Source organism: Ylistrum balloti, unplaced genomic scaffold, assembly GCF_031769215.1.
Source record: "Ylistrum balloti isolate Yb309-2 unplaced genomic scaffold, AGI_CSIRO_Ybal_v1 Utg369648, whole genome shotgun sequence".
Taxonomy (NCBI): domain Eukaryota; kingdom Metazoa; phylum Mollusca; class Bivalvia; order Pectinida; family Pectinidae; genus Ylistrum; species Ylistrum balloti.
In genome coordinates, this window is record NW_026781905.1 from 471,904 (window position 1) to 493,864 (window position 21,961).

Genomic DNA, 21,961 nt, shown 5'->3' on the forward strand with positions numbered 1-21,961 from the left:
AGTACATACAGGGATATATCAGAGTTACATACAGGGATATATCAGAGTTACATACAGACTTTACTGGGGAGTACATACAGGGATATATCAGAGTTACATACAGACTTTACTGGGGAGTACATACAGGGATATATCAGAGTTACATACAGACTTTACTGGGGAGTACATACAGGGATATATCAGAGTTACATACAGACTTTACTGGGGAGTACATACAGGGATATATCAGAGTTACATACAGACTTTACTGGGGATACATACAGGGATATATCAGAGTTACATACAGACTTTACTACATACAGGGATATATCATACAGACTTTACATACAGGGATATATCAGAGTTACATACAGGGATATATCAGAGTTACATACAGGGATATATCAGAGTTACATACAGACTTTACTGGGGAGTACATACAGGGATATATCAGAGTTACATACAGACTTTACTGGGGACTACATACAGGGATAGATCAGAGTTACATACAGACTTTACTGGGGAGTACATACAGGGATAGATCAGAGTTACATACAGACTTTACTGGGGAGTACATACCAGGATATATCAGAGTTACATACAGACTTTACTGGGGACTACATACAGGGATATATCAGAGTTACATACAGACTTTACTGGGGACTACATACAGGGATATATCAGAGTTACATACAGACTTTACTGGGGAGTACATACAGGGATATATCAGAGTTACATACAGACTTTACTGGGGAGTACATACAGGGATATATCAGAGTTACATACAGATATATCAGAGTTACATACAGATATATCAGAGTTACATACAGACTTTACTGGGGAGTACATACAGGGATATATCAGAGTTACATACAGACTTTACTGGGGAGTACATACAGGGATATATCAGAGTTACATACAGACTTTACTGGGGACTACATACAGGGATATATCAGAGTTACATACAGACTTTACTGGGGAGTACATACAGGGATATATATACATACAGGGATATATCAGAGTTACATACAGACTTTACTGGGGAGTACATACAGGGATATATCAGAGTTACATACAGACTTTACTGGGGAGTACATACAGGGATATATCAGAGTTACATACAGACTTTACTGGGGAGTACATACAGGGATATATCAGAGTTACATACAGACTTTACTGGGGAGTACATACAGGGATATATCAGAATTACATACAGACTTTACTGGGGAGTTCATATAGGTATATATCAGAGTTACATACAGACTTTACTGGGGAGCACATACAGGGATATATCAAGAGTTATAATGTTACATACAGACTTTACTGAGGATTAAATCCCTAGATAATTTAGAGTTACAAGCATAAGCTGATAATTCTTAATACTTAATAATAAAAGACAGACATGAATGAATCAAAATAATTCTTAAAATTTCTCTACAGAGCAAGTTATGAAGTAAAATCAGACAAACAATGAATCCTACCTAAGGCAGCTGCATCAAGAATTTATATACAAATAAAACATGAATATACATACAACTGTAGACGATTGTACATGTCCTTGTTCATTGGCTTAAAGTTCTTACTTTAATTGTGATGTCATAACTTATGACATCATAAGCATTGTAACATCACCAAGGAAAGAGATACAACAGAAGAATGTTTACAATTATGTTCTGTGACAATCTAAGATGGTATAATTGCCAATATTGTTGCAAAAGTTCCGTATTTTTGTTTCAAGGCTTCTATCCATGGAAATGGGAAAGAATCTTTTTATTTCACTTTGGGGAAATTTTCAGAGGTAAACTACATGTATATATTTTGTGAATATTGCCATATCATGAAATAACTCCAATTTAGTTGGAAGCCTATTCTTGGACCTGCCTTTTCCCTATGAAATGAGATTCGTGAAGATCGTCATGAATTTTTCAATCTGCTTTGATTGAGGATTAACAAATGTCTTAGATTTGGTATGTGAATCTGATATGAATGGAAAGTCATGTATGATCCTTTATTATTGTCATTCCTATATTTCTACCAGGCAGAAATTTGCAGCTGTGTCATAACAATTGTTGCCATTAGCAATGAAATATGATATGGACAAATTTACTGCCAGATATGGTACATACAGAAGCATGCTATAAACAAGGCAGCTGTTTCATGGCTGTGTCAATGTCTGATGATATTATGATGGAAATAGTATGAGTGATGAGTGATGACAGATAGAAGGAGACAGAAGTAATATACAATTGTTTCAGGCCTCATCAGTCAACAGTCAAACATATTTCCCAATAGGTCTGGTGACCCTGACCTGATAAATTGTGTCTCTTGGCCCAATAAATTGTGACCCTGACTCGATAAATTGTGTCTCTTGGTCTGATAAATTGTGTCCCTTGACCTGATAAGTTGTGTCCCTTGGCCCGATAAATTGTGTCCCTTGGCCCAATGAATTGTGTCCCTTGACCAGATAATTTGTGTCTCTTGGCCCGATAAGTTGTGTCCCTTGACCAGATAAATTGTGTCCCTTGGCCCGATAAATTGTGTCCCTTGGCCCGATAAGCGGTGTCCCATGGCCTGATAAATTATGTCCCTTAGCCTGATAAACTGTGTCCTTTGACGCGGTAAATTGTGTCCCTTGACCTGATAAATTGTGTCCCTTGACCCAATAAATTGTGTCCCCTGACTCGATAAATTGTGTCTCTTGGTCTGATAAATTGTGTCCCTTGGCCCGAAAAATTGTGTCCCTTGACCCGATAAATTGTGTCCCTTGACCAGATAAATTGTGTCCCTTGGCCCGATAAAATGTATCCCTTGACCAGATAAATTGTGTCCCTTGGCCCGATAAATTGTGTCCCTTGGCCCGATAAATTGTGTCCCTTGGCCCGATAAATTGTGTCCCTTGGCCCGATAAGCGCTGTCCCTTGGCCTGATAAATTATATCCCTTGGCCTGATAAACTGTGTCCTTTGACGCGATAAATTGTGTCCCTTGACCTGATAAATTGTGTCCCTTGACCTGATAAATTGTGTCCCCTGACTCGATAAACTGTGTCCTTTGACCTGATAAATTGTGTCTCTTGGCCCAATAAATTGTGTCTCCTGACCTGATAAATTGTGTCCCTTGACCCCATAAATAGTATCCCTGACCTGATAAATGGTTTCCCTTGACCTGATAAACTGTGACCCCTGACCCAATAAATTGTGTCCCTTGGCAAGCTGCTGACTGACATACATGACATGAAACAACTGTTTTGTTACCTGAATTTTCCAAAATAATCATATATAGGCTATTTATCCTAAAACAAATCAATACATTATTTGATTTGTTTTGACATATCTAAGACATATCAAGAATAGGCAATCATGATCAGAAAGACGCTTTACCATAATCTTTTGGAAGCTTGGGCAATTGGAGATGTTCTTTGTCAGTCAACAATTTTGACTGTGGATTGCTTCGTTACTATTTTTTTAAGCAATTTTCAAAGGAAACAGCCGAAAATGCTTAATGTACATGAACATAGTCAGGTAACAATGTATGATATTGACACACTGACAAGCGTTGACTGGATATCAAGGAATTCTACGTGACACTAACTAGTACTAGGATGATAAAGCTGTAGCAGCAAGCATGATACATCTAGAACACAGAGCTTACCATGTGTAATCTCCTCCTCTGAAGAAATTAAATCAGAACTTTATCAATGATGGCTCCTCATGTTTCAGGAAGTCAATCCAAACTATACCGTCATTTTATAAAAGTATGTACAACATTTGCGTTGGGTGTCATTTATCTAAGTCTGATTCAAATAAGGTTTAGATATGGGTGTAGTTCTATCACAGAGTTTATGTAAAATATTTCTCTCTACAGTATCATCTTCTGTCACAGAGTTTATGTAAAATATTTCTCTCTACAGTATCATCTTCTATCTCAGAGTTTATCAAAAACACTTCTCTCTACAGTATCATCTTCTGTCACAGAGTTTATCAAAAATACTTCTCTCTGTGGTATCATCTTCTATATCAGAGTTTATCAAAAATACTTCTCTCTATGGTATCAACTTCTGTCACAGAGTTTATCAAAAATACTTCTCTCTGCGGTATCATCTTCTATATCAGAGTTTATCTAAAATATTTCTCTCTATGGTATCACCTTCTGTCAGAGTTTATCAAAAATACTTCTCTCTTACTTAATTGTATTTTTGTCTTCACACAATCATTTTATAATAACACTAAATACACAGGGTTAACAATCTGGAATATTTCGCCACTATCTATCCTCAGAAAACCTAATGATTAAAACTCATAAATAAACAGAGCAATTACTATATTACGATCAACTAGAAATTAAATGTTTCAATGATTATTTTTCCTGGGAGCAATATTTCATTAATATGCAGCTCTTGCTGAACAACACCATACATTAAGAAAAGGATTACTGCAAGAGGTAACCCCAGTGTAACATGATAAGTGAAACAGTTTTGTGTAATCAATGATTTCACAAATCTCTATATATCCACGTCAAATGACTTACTAGGTGTCACTGTCCTCTTCTTCACCAGACCTAGTACATCTAAGATGGACGCTCCAGGTTTTCTCCTTGGGTCCATATCTTCTGAAAAACAATTTTTTATGAAATATGTGGGAAATATAAACCCCTCTCTTGTAACTTTAAATGCCTCCCTCGTCCTAACACAATATTTCCATGAATTCCGTAGTTTGAACAATTTTGTATATTCAAGTTTGAAATTGTTTCGTACACCATACACTGAATATGTTGTACACCCATGTTTAAAATCGAATAACATGACAAAGCAGTGTTTTTGGTGCCAGAGAGGTGAGTGAGAAACCAGGGTTTGTTTTAGAGTCACAGTGGAGTATGAGCAGCCAGGGTAGTGTTTTAGGGCCAAAGCAGTGTATATGGGGCCAGGGTAGTGTTTTAGGGCCATAGTGGTGTATGTTGGGCCAGGGTAGTGTTTTAGGGCTAAAGTGGTGTATATGGGGCCAGGGTAGTGTTTTAGGGCCATAGTGGTGTATATGTTGGGCCAGGGTAGTGTTTTAGGGCCATAGCAGTGTATATGGGGCCAGGGTAGTGTTTTAGGGCCATATTGGAGTATATGGGGCCAGGGTAGTGTTTTAGGGCCATAGTGGTGTATATAGGGCCAGGGTAGTGTTTTAGGGCTAAAGTGGTGTATATGGGGCCAGGGTAGTGTTTTAGGGCCATATTGGAGTATATGGGGCCAGGGTAGTGTTTTAGGGCCATATTGGAGTATATGGGGCCAGGGTAGTGTTTTAGGGCCATAGTGGTGTATATAGGGCCAGGGTAGTGTTTTAGGGCCATATTGGAGTATATGGGGCCAGGGTAGTGTTTTAGGGCCATATTGGAGTATATGGGGCCAGGGTAGTGTTTTAGGGCCATAGTGGTGTATATAGGGCCAGGGTAGTGTTTTAGGGCTAAAGTGGTGTATATGGGGCCAGGGTAGTGTTTTTGGGCCATATTGGAGTATATGGGGCCAGGGTAGTGTTTTAGGGCCATATTGGAGTATATGGGGCCAGGGTAGTGTTTTAGGGCCATAGTGGTGTATATAGGGCCAGGGTAGTGTTTTAGGGCTATAGTGGTGTATATAGGGCCAGGGTAGTGTTTTAGGGCCATAGTGGAGTATATGGGGCCAGGGTAGTGTTTTAGGGCCATATTGGAGTATATGGGGCCAGGGTAGTGTTTTAGGGCCATAGTGGTGTATATAGGGCCAGGGTAGTGTTTTAGGGCTAAAGTGGTGTATATGGGGCCAGGGTAGTGTTTTAGGGCCATATTGGAGTATATGGGGCCAGGGTCGTGTTTTAGGGCCATATTGGAGTATATGGGGCCAGGGTAGTGTTTTAGGGCCATAGTGGTGTATATAGGGCCAGGGTAGTGTTTTAGGGCTATAGTGGTGTATATAGGGCCAGGGTAGTGTTTTAGGGCCATAGTGGAGTATATGGGGCCAGGGTAGTGTTTTAGGGCCATATTGGAGTATATGGGGCCAGGGTAGTGTTTTAGGGCCATAGTGGTGTATATAGGGCCAGGGTAGTGTTTTAGAGGATAAAGTGGTGTATGAGGGTCCAGTGCACTTTTCAGGGGCCAAGTAATGAAGGGCTGAGGTAGTGTTTTAGGGCTATAGTGGTGTATATGGGGCCAGGGTAGTGTTTTAGAGCCATATTGGAGTATATGGGGCCAGGGTAGTGTTTTAGGGCCATAGTGGTGTATATAGGGCCAGGGTAGTGTTTTAGAGGATAAAGTGGTGTATGAGGGTCCAGTGCACTTTTCAGGGGCCAAGTAATGAAGGGCTGAGGTAGTGTTTTAGGGCTATAGTGGTGTATATGGGGCCAGGGTAGTGTTTTAGGGCCAAAGCAGTGTATATGGGGCCAGGAAAGTGTTTTAGGGCCATAGTGGTGTATATGGGGCCAGGGTGGTTTTTTAGAGGCTGAAGTGGTGTATGAGGGTCCAGTGCATTTTTTGGGGCCAAGTAATGTTTCAGGGGACAAAATGGTGTATAAGAAACCAGGGCCTAGAGTAATGAATGTGGGTGGCAGGGTAGTGTTTTACAGGTCAGAGTGGCGTGTAATGGGTCAGAAATGAGTTTTCAGGGACAGAAGAGTGAATGATGTGTCAGAGCTGTGTTTCTGATGTGGCATGGTGTATGAAGGCCTAAAAGCAGTGTTTTTTAAGGGCCACGGTGGTGAATGAAGTGGTTTATTGACTGTGGTGGTGTATAAAAAGTCAGATTGCTGTTTTGGGGGCCAGAGTGGTGTATGAGTGAAAGATGTTTGAAGCGTTTGTTTTCTATTCCAGTAACAAATCATGCTTATCATGATTCAACTGCTAACAAAGAGAACAAAAAATAATAGAATATACAAGATTTTATAAACCCAGATATTTTGTGAAGCTTGGATATATTCTGTTAATAGCTTACCATCTCCTCCTTCCTCAGACATTGGCAAGTCAGGCTTGGCCATATAACATGTCCTTTTGGTACAGTATACCAGATGGTTAGCTGTAGTATAAAGTCAAATATACTTTAATAATAAATACAAAATCTTACATCACTTTTGTGTTTCCAATGTGATTTTTTGAATCACGGCTGATGAATTTTTATTTTTGTGAGTTACAGCGAGTAAAAATTGAAACCTTTGATCACTTTCACAAAAATCATATTTGTAATTAATTAATTTTTCTTCTTATTACATAAGTCCAAGAATTTATCTTTAGGCAGGTTCTGAACTAAAAATGTGGAGAATAAAAACGTAATGGAGGCAGCCATTTTAACCTCAAGATGTAACATTATTGTCCATATCATGATCAGTTCCTGACTGGCAGAGCCAATCAAAAATGCTCAAGGGTATATTACTTAAGTGATATATACACAATTATTAAATGGACAAATTTACACGTTGATTATGTGATAAATATTGGAAGTAATTTAGTTCATTTTAATATCAACAACTAGGAAACTGACAATGGTCGTGCAGGTTTTCAAACAATTCATATCTCTATTACTTAAGAGAACAAAACAAGACAATTTGGAGATTTTGAATTTATGTATTATAAGATTGAAATTACTACATATTGTTGATCTTATAAGATTTTTCCGAGATCAGTTCTAGTCATCACCAGGTATTCTTACCTATTTTGTTGCCATATCTTGACCCGAATCCACACAGACAATACATGGGAGATTCCATTCTACGTTCCCAGGGGATGTTAAGATTTAGACTGGACACTTGACAAGAGTGAAATCCCATCATATGGTTGGCATAAGCAATGCTGCAACTTGTGGCAAATCGACACATGGAACACTCAATATACTTCCTGGAAATAGAAGTTTGGTCACACATGACTTACTAAAATTGACCAGTAAGTTTGGTCACACGTGATTTACTAAACTTGACCAGTAAGTTTGGTCAGACAAGATTTACTAAAATTGACCAGTAAGTTTGGTCACACAAGATTTACTAAAATTGACCAGTAAGTTTGGTCACACAAGATTTACTAAAATTGACCAGTAAGTTTGGTCACACATGATTTACTAAAATTGACCAGTAAGTTTGGTCACACATGATTTACTAAAATTGACCAGTAAGTTTGGTCACACAAGATTTACTAAAATTGACCAGTAAGTTTGGTCACACAAGATTTACTAAAATTGACCAGTATGTTTAGTCACACATGATTTACTAAAATTGACCTGTAAGTTTGGTCACACATGATTTACTAAAATTGACCAGTATGTTTGGTCACACATGATTTACTAAAAGTGACCAGGAAGTTTGGTTACACATAATTAACTTGAAGTGACCAGCAACTTAAGTCAAACACAGATTATATATGGAGACCATGAGTTTGGTTAAACAAAGCATATTTGAAGTGACTGATGAGTTCGGTCAAGCATGACATACTTGAAGTGACCAGTTAGCTCTTTGCCATGAATACTTACTTGAAGTGGTCAGGAGTGCCCATGGACATCTTACATTCCAGACAGGTTAGATAATTAACCACTGTGGGGAAACGAGTTCCTCCAAAGTCTAACACTTTACTGACTGCTGGGGCGTTCAGAGACTTCACACTCTGTGGTTTTGGCTGCAGACCTGACTCTGGTACCTTAATCATCACTTGACCAGGTGTAGAGTACCTATTGTTTGGTCCTGTCACAAAAAAAAAAAAAAAACTTTTAAAATGAAGGGTATTAAGGTAAAAACTGCCTGGGGTTAAGACAACGTATCCATGTTTTTTAACTGCTAATAAAAACGCTGCAAGAACACTGAGAGGAGGAGAAATGGAATCTGCAACCAACCAATCAGCAACAATGTATACCATCTCGTAATAAAGTCAAATTTCTATGAATCTTAAATAATGAGTTGACACCTTTACTACAGTTGGATAAGTAAGAAAAACATGAGGCTGTTACCTAATACCCCTTTATGATTAGCTTGGTGATCTTTTTTCTTGTGCGCCTTGACATCTGGAACATTGTAGAAAGTGAGACGACACAGAGTACATTTCTTAGTGGATGCCTTGGACTGGTGCTTGAGGAGATGGCCGTAATATGTCTGAGTCTGACCCCAGCCCAAGGTCACAAACTTCACCTTGAACACCTTTAGACAGTACAGGCACAGAATGTGGGGAGAACTGTCATGTTTCTGTAAGGAAAATCACAATTAACAATGAGGGTATGTAAAACTTGTCAACAAACAAGCAAAATACTTAAATGACATGAAAATATGGTCAGTGAAACACATTTAACAAGAAATTAGTGCTTTCAGCATCAGAAGTTTTTGGTCAGCACAAAAGCTATAGAGTAAGATAAATCTTTTAATAGATATATTAAAAACAGAAATTCATGAAATAATGAATTGTTGTTTCTACTAGGACTTATTAATTAAAATAGCACATACAAAACACCTGGAAATTGAGAAGAAAACATTCAATGAATGAGTCTTTTTTTCCAATAGGAATAGGGTTTCTTGTAAACGAGTCAAAAATTTCATAATCAATTAGAAAATCAAGAAAAGATTTTTTCTAGATATCACTGTGCTCCCCTAGTAAAATTTAGGACGATAACATCTAACTCCATATTAGGCAATTGTTTCCACTAACAATGACAGTCTCCTCTTGCCTTGTAAACAGTATTTTATCTCATCAATATTGATTCTACACTGGTAAGCTTCTCACTTTTTATCTTCTTTTTTTGTGATGTCACAATACATGTGATGTCATGAATTTATGACGTCACAATAGAAACCATGGGAACCTCCAGCCAATCACAGCTCTGCTATGTCTTACTACATTGAGCACGTCTGTTACCTACCTTTTTAAAGTGGTCGACCACATCACTGTACATTGAGGACCTGAAACTACACAGGTGACAGATGTACGGCATCTCACAGGCATTATGGTTCTGTCGCATGTGGTGTGTGAGAGCGTTTCGAGATTCATGATCCCTTTCACATATCCTACACAGCAGAACATTTGCTCCATTCATATGCACCTGTAAAATAATTTTGGTGAATTAGCATCTCACAATACTATAGTAGTGTTGAATTTTGTTTTCTTTTTTGTTTTAACATTTTCATTTATTTCATCACAAGTGTAACACTGAATGTAGCATTAATATAGAGATAAATAACTTTCTTGTAACAATTATGAAACAGACTATAATTTACTCCCATTTACCTTTACATTTGTACTGATATTTCAATCATTACATTTTTTCTAGAATTATCTATCATATAATGGGGAGCTTTTGTAATTTGATTTAAAATATAACAATAATTAATTAATCAATAAAAAAATATATTAACAATTAATTGAAATTTTAAAATTTCAAAAAAAGAAAAAGAAAAGAAGAAAATAAAATGGAGCAAAACCGCTTTTTAAAAGAAGTATTAGCTGACTGATCAAGAGATCTTTGGAAAGACTTGCCTCTAAACAGTCCATTACCAATAGTTAATTAACACTGTCTTACTATTAGTATAGAAATCCAGCACACTCACCTTCTCTACGTGGGTCTGCATCTCAAACGGCGTGTCAAACTGTTTGTAACAGTGCTTACATTGAGTGAGGTCACTAAGGTCAAGGTTATGTTGTTTTCCACTGTCAATATGACCTTGAATGTGCATCATGGCCTTAATGTTATTGTACAGCATCTTCGAGCAGTACCAGCACTGTAAACAGCCCAACAACAACATGCAACAGACATTACAAAGTTTGAGCTTGAAGGCATTTTTTAAAATTCAGGACAACAATTCAGACTGAAACTTGCATAAAAATTGTACAAATTTTACCAGTTACGTATCTTATTGTAGAGCTGATAGTTTTGTCCTAAAATATAATAGTCCCTAAGAATTACAGTTCCTGTAGGGTGTTACTGTAGCTGTCATGATGGATTTGTAAAAAGGCGATCAGGCTTTAAAATTGTATCAAATTAACATCAATTAATTGATCAATTCAAGCATAAAGTAGTTTTTATTTTTTCAAGTATTCAGATCACAATTGAGACACTGATGTTTACTAAATTCTATACATCATTGCTGTCCTCATTATACTGGGTTGTTAGAGTTGAATCAGTAGGATATTTTGTTTCTGTCATCAGGGATGGTGTTTATTAGTGATGGGGCAATGATCAGATTTAATTGTCTGATTGTTTAATTATAATTTTTCAAAATGATCATAAGCACTATTAGATTTTCTTGTGTCATGTATAAAAATACAATATACATAGTACAGATTACATTCAATCTTGTGTCAATTTTAGGTAAGAAAGTATTTTAGTAAATAGTTACAAATGAAAATATTACTTCAACAAAGAACACATTCACTTTCTGTGAATATTAAACACACAGCCAGCCAGGTATATTATCAATCAACTACCCTGGAAAGCTAATCTGATTTTAAACTATTTTCCATCCTGGATTTTCACAGAGTTTCCATCACTACTGTTGATAAGAGTTTAATGTTTGAGTGCAACTCTATAAAAGGCCTGATGAAATCCTGAAATACTGTGAACTTGACAGTGTAACAAACCTTGAATCTGTATTCTCCTTTCTCCTCTACATATGAAGGATCTCCCTCCATTTTACCATAATAGTACTCATCCAGGGGCACCCAGCTTCCTGTAATACAAAAAGTACTTCGTCTGAACAGAAAAACACCAATGAAACAAAATCTATAAGTAGAAATATTCTTAACAAGACAGACGAGTGTGATGTCTATAAGTAGACTTTTTACCAAGCCTTCCTCAACTGTTTAAATACTAATAATAAAGTTTTGCATATTTTTTTATTTTCATAAAAGGTATTTATATGTTAACTAGGAGTCTTATTTGACATCTTGTTGGACATCTTGTTGAATTATATTAGCACAATTAAGACACTTCCAACATGAACCATCTGACTTTTAAAACCTCCCCTCAATCAATATACTGAATAGGACATTTTGGGGAGTTTTGAGAAGATAATAAATGACATAGGATTTTAACACACACCCTCATCAATACTGCATACTGAATAGGATATTAGGATATTTTTGGGGGGTTTATGAAGAAAATAATTGACCAGTTTTGGAAGCAAATTATGCAGAGTAAAAATAACAAATTTCGAGTATTATTGAATTTGAGAACTGGTCCATTATTATGACTGTCAACATGTATGTACCAATTGTATCAACGACATCCCCAGGTTTCTTGAGTTTTTTCTTAGCTGGTCCGGCACTGTCCTGGGTACCTTCCAGATGGCGTTTAGCCATGATTGCACTGTTGACAAGCATGGATGCTGCTGACATCGCCGTAGACTGAGAATTCCTCGAGGTAGCTGTATACAAAAATATCTCACATGTAGCATTAAATATTAACAACAATATGTCTAATATATAACTTTACAGAATAAGAAAACAAATATTTCAAATTTAGTTGAATTATAATGTTTTTCTCAGTTACTATAGGAAATTGACACCATGCAGGAATTGAAATTTGTTTGTGTGTGACTAAAGCGGATCACTCGTCTCCAATAAAAACCTCGGAAGTTGACAACCTTAAAAAGTTAAAATGTATGTATTGAACCTTATTAATTTACAATGAATACATTATCAGACAATGAAATACACACATACATATATATATATTCCTGGGTAGTTTATCTTCACAACTCAGGGCTCTCACACCCCATTTTGGGACTGGGGCCCGGGGCCCTTTGAATTGGGAAAAATAATGGTGTTTTCCTTAGAATTGGGAAAACTTGGGGTCTAAATTGGGAAAAAAGATAATATTTCGCATTGGGATATTCGGCCCCAAATCTGGCAGATTGAGAGCCCTGCAACTTAGTGTTATATGTTCACCTATATCATCATATTATGCAGACTATTTTAGTTCATCCATCGGAGGACTTCCATAGAGAGTAGTGAACACTCCACCAGAAAACAAAACTTGCACCATAATCATGAACCTGACAGCAATGGGTCTAATCAACCAAAAAATGGCAAACGGCCATATCTCCAGATCTCACGTTACAATTCTATATCACAAGATGTACTAATGTGGTTTGTTGTTCACGATGCATCGAAGATCCTTACATCTCTAGTAACCATCAAATCAGATATTTATGTGGGGCTCAATTTTCATGGTTTTCCCAAAATACCACTTCATGAGATAAATATAACTTGATACATCTACTTATATCATTATATAGATTTGATCAGTTCACAGATATATGGTTTGGGTAATAAAGAGCAACCACGAAGATGAAAAAGCTTCAAAAATTTATGTTCACTGTATCCCAATCTACTTAGGCACAGACACCAGAGTAATTCCGATATTCATGAATATCCATATACAAATCATCTTACCAACAGCATTTGTAACATTCTGTTTTGGCACCTGGAATTGTACTGGGACTGGAGGCCGCTGATGATACTGGTTTACAGAGCTGATAGGGACAAGACGCAGGGGACCTTGCTGTAAAGTTTAAATCAATTATATGTTACTCAAAATTTATATATTAAATTCTCTCATTCACATGCTATGAATTACTATGACACTATGTCTTCATAACATACCACATACTCTTATAAGAAAAGGATAATATTTTATATGCTGCTGCAGGTTTTTCCATAAGAGCCGGTCGCCGGCCAATTTGACCGGCTACTTTGATCATTTGGCCGCCTACACCAATCCAGTTCCGTAATAATGTTCCGTACACGACTACGCGTACACGGCAGGCCAGCCTCCTACATTCACTACACAGCCTACTACTAACAAAATTATTAATAACCCTGCTGCTGGATGTAAATCTCTCCAAGATTTTGATAGGAAAAGGAAATATATTTATATACTAAATGAAAGAACGATAATATATTCATATTTTAACATTCAACAAATCAAACATTAAAAGATCTATGGTTATGAAAATGGGAATTTTTACAATTTTTTCTATTATCTTTAAAAGCCCATATATTAAATCTTTACTTTAAATGATAAAAATATAAAAATACTGGCCTGTTTCATTACGTTGAGTGCATATCCTTAAATCATTATTTTACCAACAGCTAGAGTCAGTTTTGTGCCGTAAATAAAGTGGTAGAGAGCCGATTATTTCCCTTGAGTCTACCTACCATGTTGTTTCCTAAGTTGCTGCCCCTAAGGATGTATTGTGGAGCCCCAGACTGAACGTTAGTCATCATGGAGGCAGATGTCTGCATATTGTTGCTGATTACTGGAGGTTTGGATAAAGGTGGGGGTTGTGGTTGGGGCGCAGGAGTCACAGTCTTTTGTGTTGTCTTTTGAGTTGGAGGGGGCGGACTCTCCCCCACAAAGATAACGTCAGGACTTGTGGATCGTTGAGCTATATAATTGAGAACGTACAAGCACTACAATAATATTTAAGGCAGATACATAAACATTAGAACCTACAAGTTATTATTTAAAAATGAATATATTTATACTATCAAATTAATTTGAAATTCATATGACTATGAATGCTGAAAGTTCTTCAAATGAAACATTAAAGTTTTAGTAATAACATACAGATAAATTAAATAGCAACAGAAATTTTAAATGGTCTACTTTTCAAAATCATTATTTTTCATACTTATGACTATGTAATTAATTTGAAATTCATAAAACAATGAATGCCACAGTTATTACAAATAAATATTGAAGTTATATTAAAGATAAAACAGAAATCAATTTGTTCATAATAGAATTTTTCAAAACAGAAATATTCACACTATCAAATTAACTTTGAAATTATAAAGCCATGATTACATTGACAATGGATATAGGAACCAATATTAATGGTTAAATGTTGTCAAAATAAATTGAACAAAACAACATACGGCAGTTTTTTTTCATTTGATATTTATTATACTTGCAAGTCATTATATGTATATTTTAGTGCAAAGAAAAAATTTCAAATGTAAAACCTTGATATGAAGTCAAGTTAAGCGATGAATGAAGAATACATACTTATTTCAGCTATTAAAGGCCTAATTTCCATCCCTCTAAACACCTTTCTGGACGTTAGTTTTGAATTACCTCCCTTGTCAAAAATCAGATTCTGTTGATAAGTTTTCAAATTGCTATGTTTATTTGATTACCAGTTACCTGAAAGTTATGTTACACACAGGAGCTGTAAATAAATACTTAATAGTTCAGATGCATCTACTATTTCTAACTGGCTGAGATAAAATAAATTCTTTAATCAAAACTCCAGCCCCAACATCATTTTTATTACTTAATTTATTTAAAATAAAAAGACCACTTCATTCAAAGATTTACTAGACACTTTAGAGCAGAAGATACTTCCCCATCTCATACACCTGTTCTTATTCTTAATGTGTATTTTCAGTGATCACCATTAAAAATAGACCTGATCAAATTTTGTTCTATTTCATAAATTTTTAACTGGAATTAAAATTCTTCTGACATGTTGGTAATTTCCCGTATGGAACCCTAATATTTCTTAAGACTTTACATGAAATGTCAAGTACATACCTTGTTTCTGTTGATTTAGCGGTGTACCCATCGTTTTGGGTGGTGGAATGTTTTTCATGTGAACTTTCTGAACAGAAACTGTCGCCTTCCCAGCCCTCGCTTTCGCTTGAGCAGCCTTAATCATGGCCATGGCGTTGTCAAATTCAAGACGACATTTTTTCATGTACTGGAGCTGTGCTGGTGACAGATCCTCATTCTGACAATCCATCATTAACTCAAGCCCAATGGTACGTCCGCTACTCCGCCGAGGAGCTCGCGTGTTTGAATTTCTTTTCACCATCTTGTCTGAAAAAGGAAAGACAAATTGATATTGTGTCATCTTAACAGGTGCAAAATATCTAATTGTTTATGTTTAATGTTTCACTGTCTGATCAAAATCAAATTAAAATCTTAAAAAAAAGAAGTAATTTCATCCTGTTGTAATCTATTGTATTAGCTTACAAACAGGACAATATAACAGCATTGTTCTGTAATTTTACTGAACGATCAGATATATAGATGGGATTATTAACAGAGCAAGGATTCTATATTTACCTGTTGTACCTGAATCTGATATACCAAATTCTGACTACTGTAGCAGTCAGTGGCTGTCAGAAGAAGGGGTTCTACATGGTGAAATCTGTAAACATAATGAAATGTAATTTAGACATAACAGAAAAAATATATTTCCTTTATCACATTATTTTTTTTTAAATTTGGGATAAGTAGATTGGCAAAAATTTTCAATTTTTGGTTTGTATAGGGGAAAAATCATAACTTTAAAATTCCTTTTTTAAAAAATGGCCTTAAAAGTCAAGGGGAAGCATAACTAGTGTTATCTTTATATTCAAATTTTTTTGTCAAAAATTGACAACCTATAGCCAAGATAATTTGAGATTTGATGGAAATATTATGCATGTTGGTATTATCAAATTATATTGGAATTATTCACCATTTAAATATCGAAAACTGACAAACAACAAAAGAAATAATTAAACACACCAAATTCTTTAACCAATCATCTATGATGACTTTTAATCTGATTTCAAACACTGATACAAATTCTAAACACGTATTGAGCATGAAGAAACTTGACGCCTGTATCGTATTTTTCACAGAGGGTCGTCCTTAATGTTTCTGTTTTAATTTTTTTACTCCTTTAATTTGTCTTCCTTCATATTATATGGTTGTATGTGTATCAGTGGAAGAGGAACAGTGTACTTGTGTGTGTTTTAATGATGATGTTAAAGAATTTATTCATAAAAGTAATGTATTGATGTATCCAAGGGTGGATTTGTCCGAGTGTATGCATGTCTTGTCTAATGCACATGCATATATGTCTATATATAAAATCTTACAAACATAAAATGAACAAATAAAAAAAACATTACAGCTTTGAATGAAAACAGAAGGTACGCTTACAGGAAAATTAAATAGGTATTTGTTAGGAATTTTACTAAATAGTAGTATTTATAGATAGGCTTATTTCCAAAGATGGGCTTATTATAGTATCAAGATTAAGAACTCACTGGAAGGTCACAGAATAAAGGAAAGCTCGCATGTAACAAGCAAATCAAATTCAAGGACATCATTTATGAAAAATAAGTGAAAACCCTGAAATCAACGAAGGAGACTGGTAAATTAGTTTTCAATGTACCTTAATAACTTAAAAAATTTTTTGTTTGTTTGTTTGGTATTTTTACTTTGTAAAATCTGTTTTCTTGACCAGTAAGCAATCATTGTGCATCTGCATATGGCAACAGAATAGACAATATTCACCTGTTTTTGTAGCATTAATATTTGGAATCCTTTCTAAATGTTGATGAAGATTTTATACAACAATCTGCAATTATTTTTTTCACTTAAAAAACCTCGATGTTATCAACAATTTCATATTCACAAGGCAAATTGTGAAAAAGATGTCAAACCTGATTCATATCTTCATTAATTTAAAATTTTAATTGCAGATCACCTTATGTAGCGAATGCAGCAGATTTATCATTTACCTTAAAATGAAACAGAGTGATGTCCCTTTCAGAGGAAATATGATCAAATGGTGTAATTAAAAATGTTGCAGCATTATTGCAGAAAAGGAAGAGAATTAGCAGAAGTTTAAAAACAAAACATTTTCATTAATATTTTAGTTCCGTTTCTTCCATTTAAACAAGTTAATTTTTCAACAGTGTAAGAAAAAGATGCAAATTCTTTTAACATACATGAGAAATGTCTCAAACAAATCTTATGAATAATCTTCATAAAAGTATGAATGTATGTATTGGAATTATAGCATACTTAAATTTCAAATAACCATTCTCATTAGTTCAATGATCCTCTAATTAAACTGTATATTATAATGTCTGAAAAGTAGGTCACAGGGACATAACTCTTAATGTTTCCCCACGTGATACTGACAGACAACGTCAAACCTTTATCTTAATGACTATGACACATCACATGCATCATATTAAAATAAATCATGATGTAAATAAGTCATAACATGTGGCCAACAACCTAAAATGATGATACGTTTACGAAATCATTGATTAAAGTACCAAAAATATTATTCAAGATGGCGGACAATAATAAACCCCTTTCATTACAACAAAGATGATTTTTGCATAAATACTTCACCGTTTCGCGCTATTTGCACATGTGCAATGTAGTTTAAGTTGAACTGAATTGTGCTCCGAGTCAAAAAATCAAAGTCAATGCTCAATAAACTAACGATCACAATAAGACCCTTTCGGTTGTTACCGTGCTCGCCAGCTTCCGATCACCAAAAGTCACGTGACAGAAATTGACATACATATTTTTACTCAGCTAAAAATTGTTTTCTGCCACAACGGAAAAGAAATATCCTATTTCTATGTGATCGGAGTATTAAAATTTGTGAAATACGCATTCTTTTTTATTTTTGATATTTCGATATTCTATCATTTCCCTTTGGTATCGAGAGTTTTATTCTGATATTATCTTGGTTTTCAGCACGCTCTGCGTTAGATATTTTAATTGCCATCGATGCAAACATTTCATCGATAAAGACAAGGGCATCTGCAAAATGTAAATTATTTTACAAATTTTAGGTTTTAAATGGAATACCTTTTGGAATTTTGAATTATATTTAGTTATTTTTCTGTTGTTGTGGATAAAATATTCTCCATTAATACAATATAATTACAACAGTATGGCTTTATCCACAGAATAGTGACGAAATATAAAATATTTTAAGAAATTCGTTGTCCGTATAAATGCGTGAATCCTATAAATTTTAATTAGAAACTGTTAGCAGACAACTTTACAAGCTCATTAGACAGGAGAACAACAGAAGTTTGTGTTTCCTCCGTCAGAGCTGTAGGAGATGGCCGAAGCTCGTTGTGCCGTGGAAGAACCTAGAATATCCCATGTTATTTCTGAAGAGGAACAGAAGCGTGATATATTCCAGGAATGGAAGCGTTCGCTTGCACGTCGCTTTTACAGAACACGGTAAGATCCTATCCGTACGATTGGTTACGTTGACTACCACAATCTTCTCGTCATCTTTGTTATCAAGATACGTGGTTCTTTCTTGTTTTATAATAATTATCTTGGTATATCTAGCGTTTGATCACAGCTAATGAAATACCCCACAAAATTGTTTCAAAACTTTAAACAAATATTCCTTCTTGCTTTATTATCGAAATTAGATCAAATTACCAATATTACCAATAAATAACGTGATACGCGTTTGACTGTGAAAACCTTTCCCCCCAATTCCACAGGAGCTTGTTAAATTTTTGTTCTCCAAATTAGTGCTACAAAACAATCTAAAACCTGGATCACTTCATGATGACCGAGATAGGTAGGGATTTTATCCACGTTTTTGTTAGAAATCTCACTGAAATTCTCAGAATGTGTTTTACATTTTTGCATATGAAAATGAAAGTTGAAATTCATTCTAACCATGAATGATGCAAAAACTATTATTATGATTATTTTCCAAAAAAAAATCTTTTACATTCAATTTCCTCTGTATTGACAATTCCAGTTAACTGTTTGAAGGTTGTAACGTTTTCTGACAGAATACATTTTTTTTTATGAAACAGAGGTTTTATGACATACACATTGTATTTTTTTTTAAAATTACATTGTAAAAGACATCAACAAGTAGAAGTTTCTTTTCTGGAAAATGAGTACATCTGTCCTTGTACATGTTACCCTCTGAAAATAAAGAATTATTAGTATAAAGACTTCAACAAAGACAAAATAAAAAAATCTGATGTAATCAACAGTTCAGGGGTTTTCCTATATACAGTAGTCACTTACTTTCACTAAGGTATGAGACAGGGTCTGGTTTTACTTGTTTATTTTGTTAGGATTTATCACCTTGTGAACAACCAGAGTAATTTGGGTATACAAGGTTAATTTAGTGACAATGTCTCTTTGTATTTGCTGCTGGCTATCTTACCGAATAATAAATGATACGCCTGTCACATGCCATTCACAGCAACTAATACAAGGCATTTTGTCTTGTCCATAGACAAGAGCACAACAGCACAGGCAGGTTCGTTTTTCAGTTTTATGAGAATCAAAAACTGCCTCAGGAATGAAGGAATATTATACCAGAAACCACAGCTCATGGACTGAGCTGTCACAGTCTTAAAATGTTACTGGCTAAATCTCAAAAATATACACTTCAGTTGATGAACAACAGCCTAAACAAGCTTAGCTTAAACTTGTAATATAAGTAAGTCATTTGAAGACATGGCAGTGTAATTCTGTGGGTGTTTTGTTTTCGTTGGGTCATTATAATAGAGAGGCTACCAGTCCAAAACAAGAAACCAGAGACTTCTACTAGCCAGACTGTCATCATCATCGTCATCCACATCAGCCAGTCATTATTGTGGAATCAATTGGATTGGTGAATTGTTATGAAAATGCATGTGAGATAGGATAATATCGATATGTAAATCTCTGCTGATGATAGATATATAGATGGGCTTATCATCCATCAGAGAAATAATACAGAGTGAGTCCATCTGATTAATTTGATGATATTTTGAAAGTGTGTCTATATTGAAAGTCTCATTCCCTCTGTCTTGACTTATCACCTGGTAAATATAACCCACTTCATTACTTTGATTGAGAGTGTGTATATAAGTCCCCCTTCCTTCTAGCTTGACATATTACCTGGTAAAAATACTTTGATGGAGTTAGTTTGTGTATTTATACCCCCTGTAAACTTAAAGTGTGATATTACACTAGGATTTGTGTAGTAACTAGGCCACTATATTCTAACTTACCACTGTGTGTATATATATATATATATATATGGCACTAGTACTTGACAGGTATATCATTATATAGTACACTTCCTGTTAAACTTTGTACTGGAGTCCTACTTAATATCTAGGTCTATCGGGAAGTAGACCAGCTGTCAGACAGTCAAAACAATGGTATGTGTACAAAAACACATTCAGGCATACAGAACTAGTGAAATCAGGAAATACAATTATAATATCTCACAACCGGTGATTTTTCTATCCATGAATCTGGCCAGTGAGATTTCAGGTTTAGGACAGTATTTCAACTGGCTCAAACATCTGTCTGATCCTGATAGACTATTAAAAAATGTTTGATATGATGGGCTTACATGGTGTACTGATAATAATATCAATGTAAGCAGGATAATGGTATCTATTGAATGTCAATAAATCTTATACACTATAAACAGAAATTTGGAGATTTGTAAAATCACATTGAAAATCTAGAGAACTGCATTTGGATTGTCTATCACCCCCTTTGATTTAAATAATGCTTTAAGCTACAGTGATATAGACTGTATATCTATATGCATGTATTATGACTATAGGTTTACAAAAAGTTGCATAAAATTATATTAAAATTAATTAATTTTCTTTGCATTCATTGTAGATGTTTGAGCAATGCATGCACAGTCTGCCATATTTTATATGTCCTAGATTCAGTAGGTTTGTCAGGTGTCACTATTTGGTTGTCAGATAGAAAGATTTTATGATATGCATGTACAAATTTAATCCAGTAAGTCTAGAGGACAAAAACATTTCCTGAACAGAAATTAAATATTACCTATAATAGGCATATTGGGTGATGAATATGTTATTTCTGGAAATCTATACAATAGATTGCTTCATTAAGTTAATTACAAAATACTTGATATTAAAGAAACAGGATATGTGACAGAAACACTAACACTTAAACCAATTCTGAGATGATTTTATATTGTGCATTGTGCAGTGTAATATTGGAGAAATTGATCATCTGAGGGAAATGTTTATTTGTCTGCAGCCTCATTTTTGTATTTTTTTCTCTCAAATATTCTATAACTAAATTTTAAAAAGGTCACTATAATTATGATTCATATCTACATACAGTCAAACCTGTCTATAAAGGCCACTCCAGGGAGCAGAGAAAACTGGTCTGTATACACAGATGACCTTTAGATAGAGGTTCAATTCCAAAGAATTGCATTACAAAG

General features: G+C 35.0%; 2 protein-coding genes across 4 annotated transcripts in view; one reads left to right on the forward strand and one right to left on the reverse strand.

The window, feature by feature from the left end:
- LOC132555873 (uncharacterized) overlaps positions 1-18,238 on the reverse strand; it is a 28,183-nt gene extending 9,945 nt beyond the window's left edge. Inside the window, exons 1-15 of one of the 3 annotated variants that reach the window (XM_060220245.1) lie at positions 18,223-18,238; positions 16,024-16,108; positions 15,490-15,774; positions 14,109-14,338; positions 13,344-13,452; positions 12,158-12,313; positions 11,529-11,617; positions 10,499-10,669; positions 9,814-9,993; positions 8,914-9,145; positions 8,443-8,650; positions 7,633-7,817; positions 6,922-7,002; positions 4,506-4,586; positions 3,630-3,647 (exon numbers count right to left, since the gene is read on the reverse strand). In XM_060220245.1, the coding sequence (XP_060076228.1) occupies positions 3,630-3,647; positions 4,506-4,586; positions 6,922-7,002; positions 7,633-7,817; positions 8,443-8,650; positions 8,914-9,145; positions 9,814-9,993; positions 10,499-10,669; positions 11,529-11,617; positions 12,158-12,313; positions 13,344-13,452; positions 14,109-14,338; positions 15,490-15,769 (2,020 nt within the window). In that variant the 5' untranslated portion in view covers positions 15,770-15,774; positions 16,024-16,108; positions 18,223-18,238. Of the gene's footprint in view, positions 1-3,629; positions 3,648-4,505; positions 4,587-6,921; positions 7,003-7,632; positions 7,818-8,442; positions 8,651-8,913; positions 9,146-9,813; positions 9,994-10,498; positions 10,670-11,528; positions 11,618-12,157; positions 12,314-13,343; positions 13,453-14,108; positions 14,339-15,489; positions 15,775-16,023; positions 16,109-18,099; positions 18,201-18,222 lie in introns of those variants that run through there. The other 2 variants (XM_060220253.1, XM_060220236.1) reach the window with 2 other exon arrangements.
- Positions 18,239-18,826: 588 nt separating this feature from the next.
- LOC132556119 (carnitine O-palmitoyltransferase 1, liver isoform-like) overlaps positions 18,827-21,961 on the forward strand; it is a 29,392-nt gene continuing 26,257 nt past the window's right edge. Inside the window, exon 1 of the mRNA XM_060220508.1 lies at positions 18,827-18,951. Within this exon, the coding sequence (XP_060076491.1) occupies positions 18,827-18,951 (125 nt within the window). The remainder of the gene's footprint in view (positions 18,952-21,961) is intronic.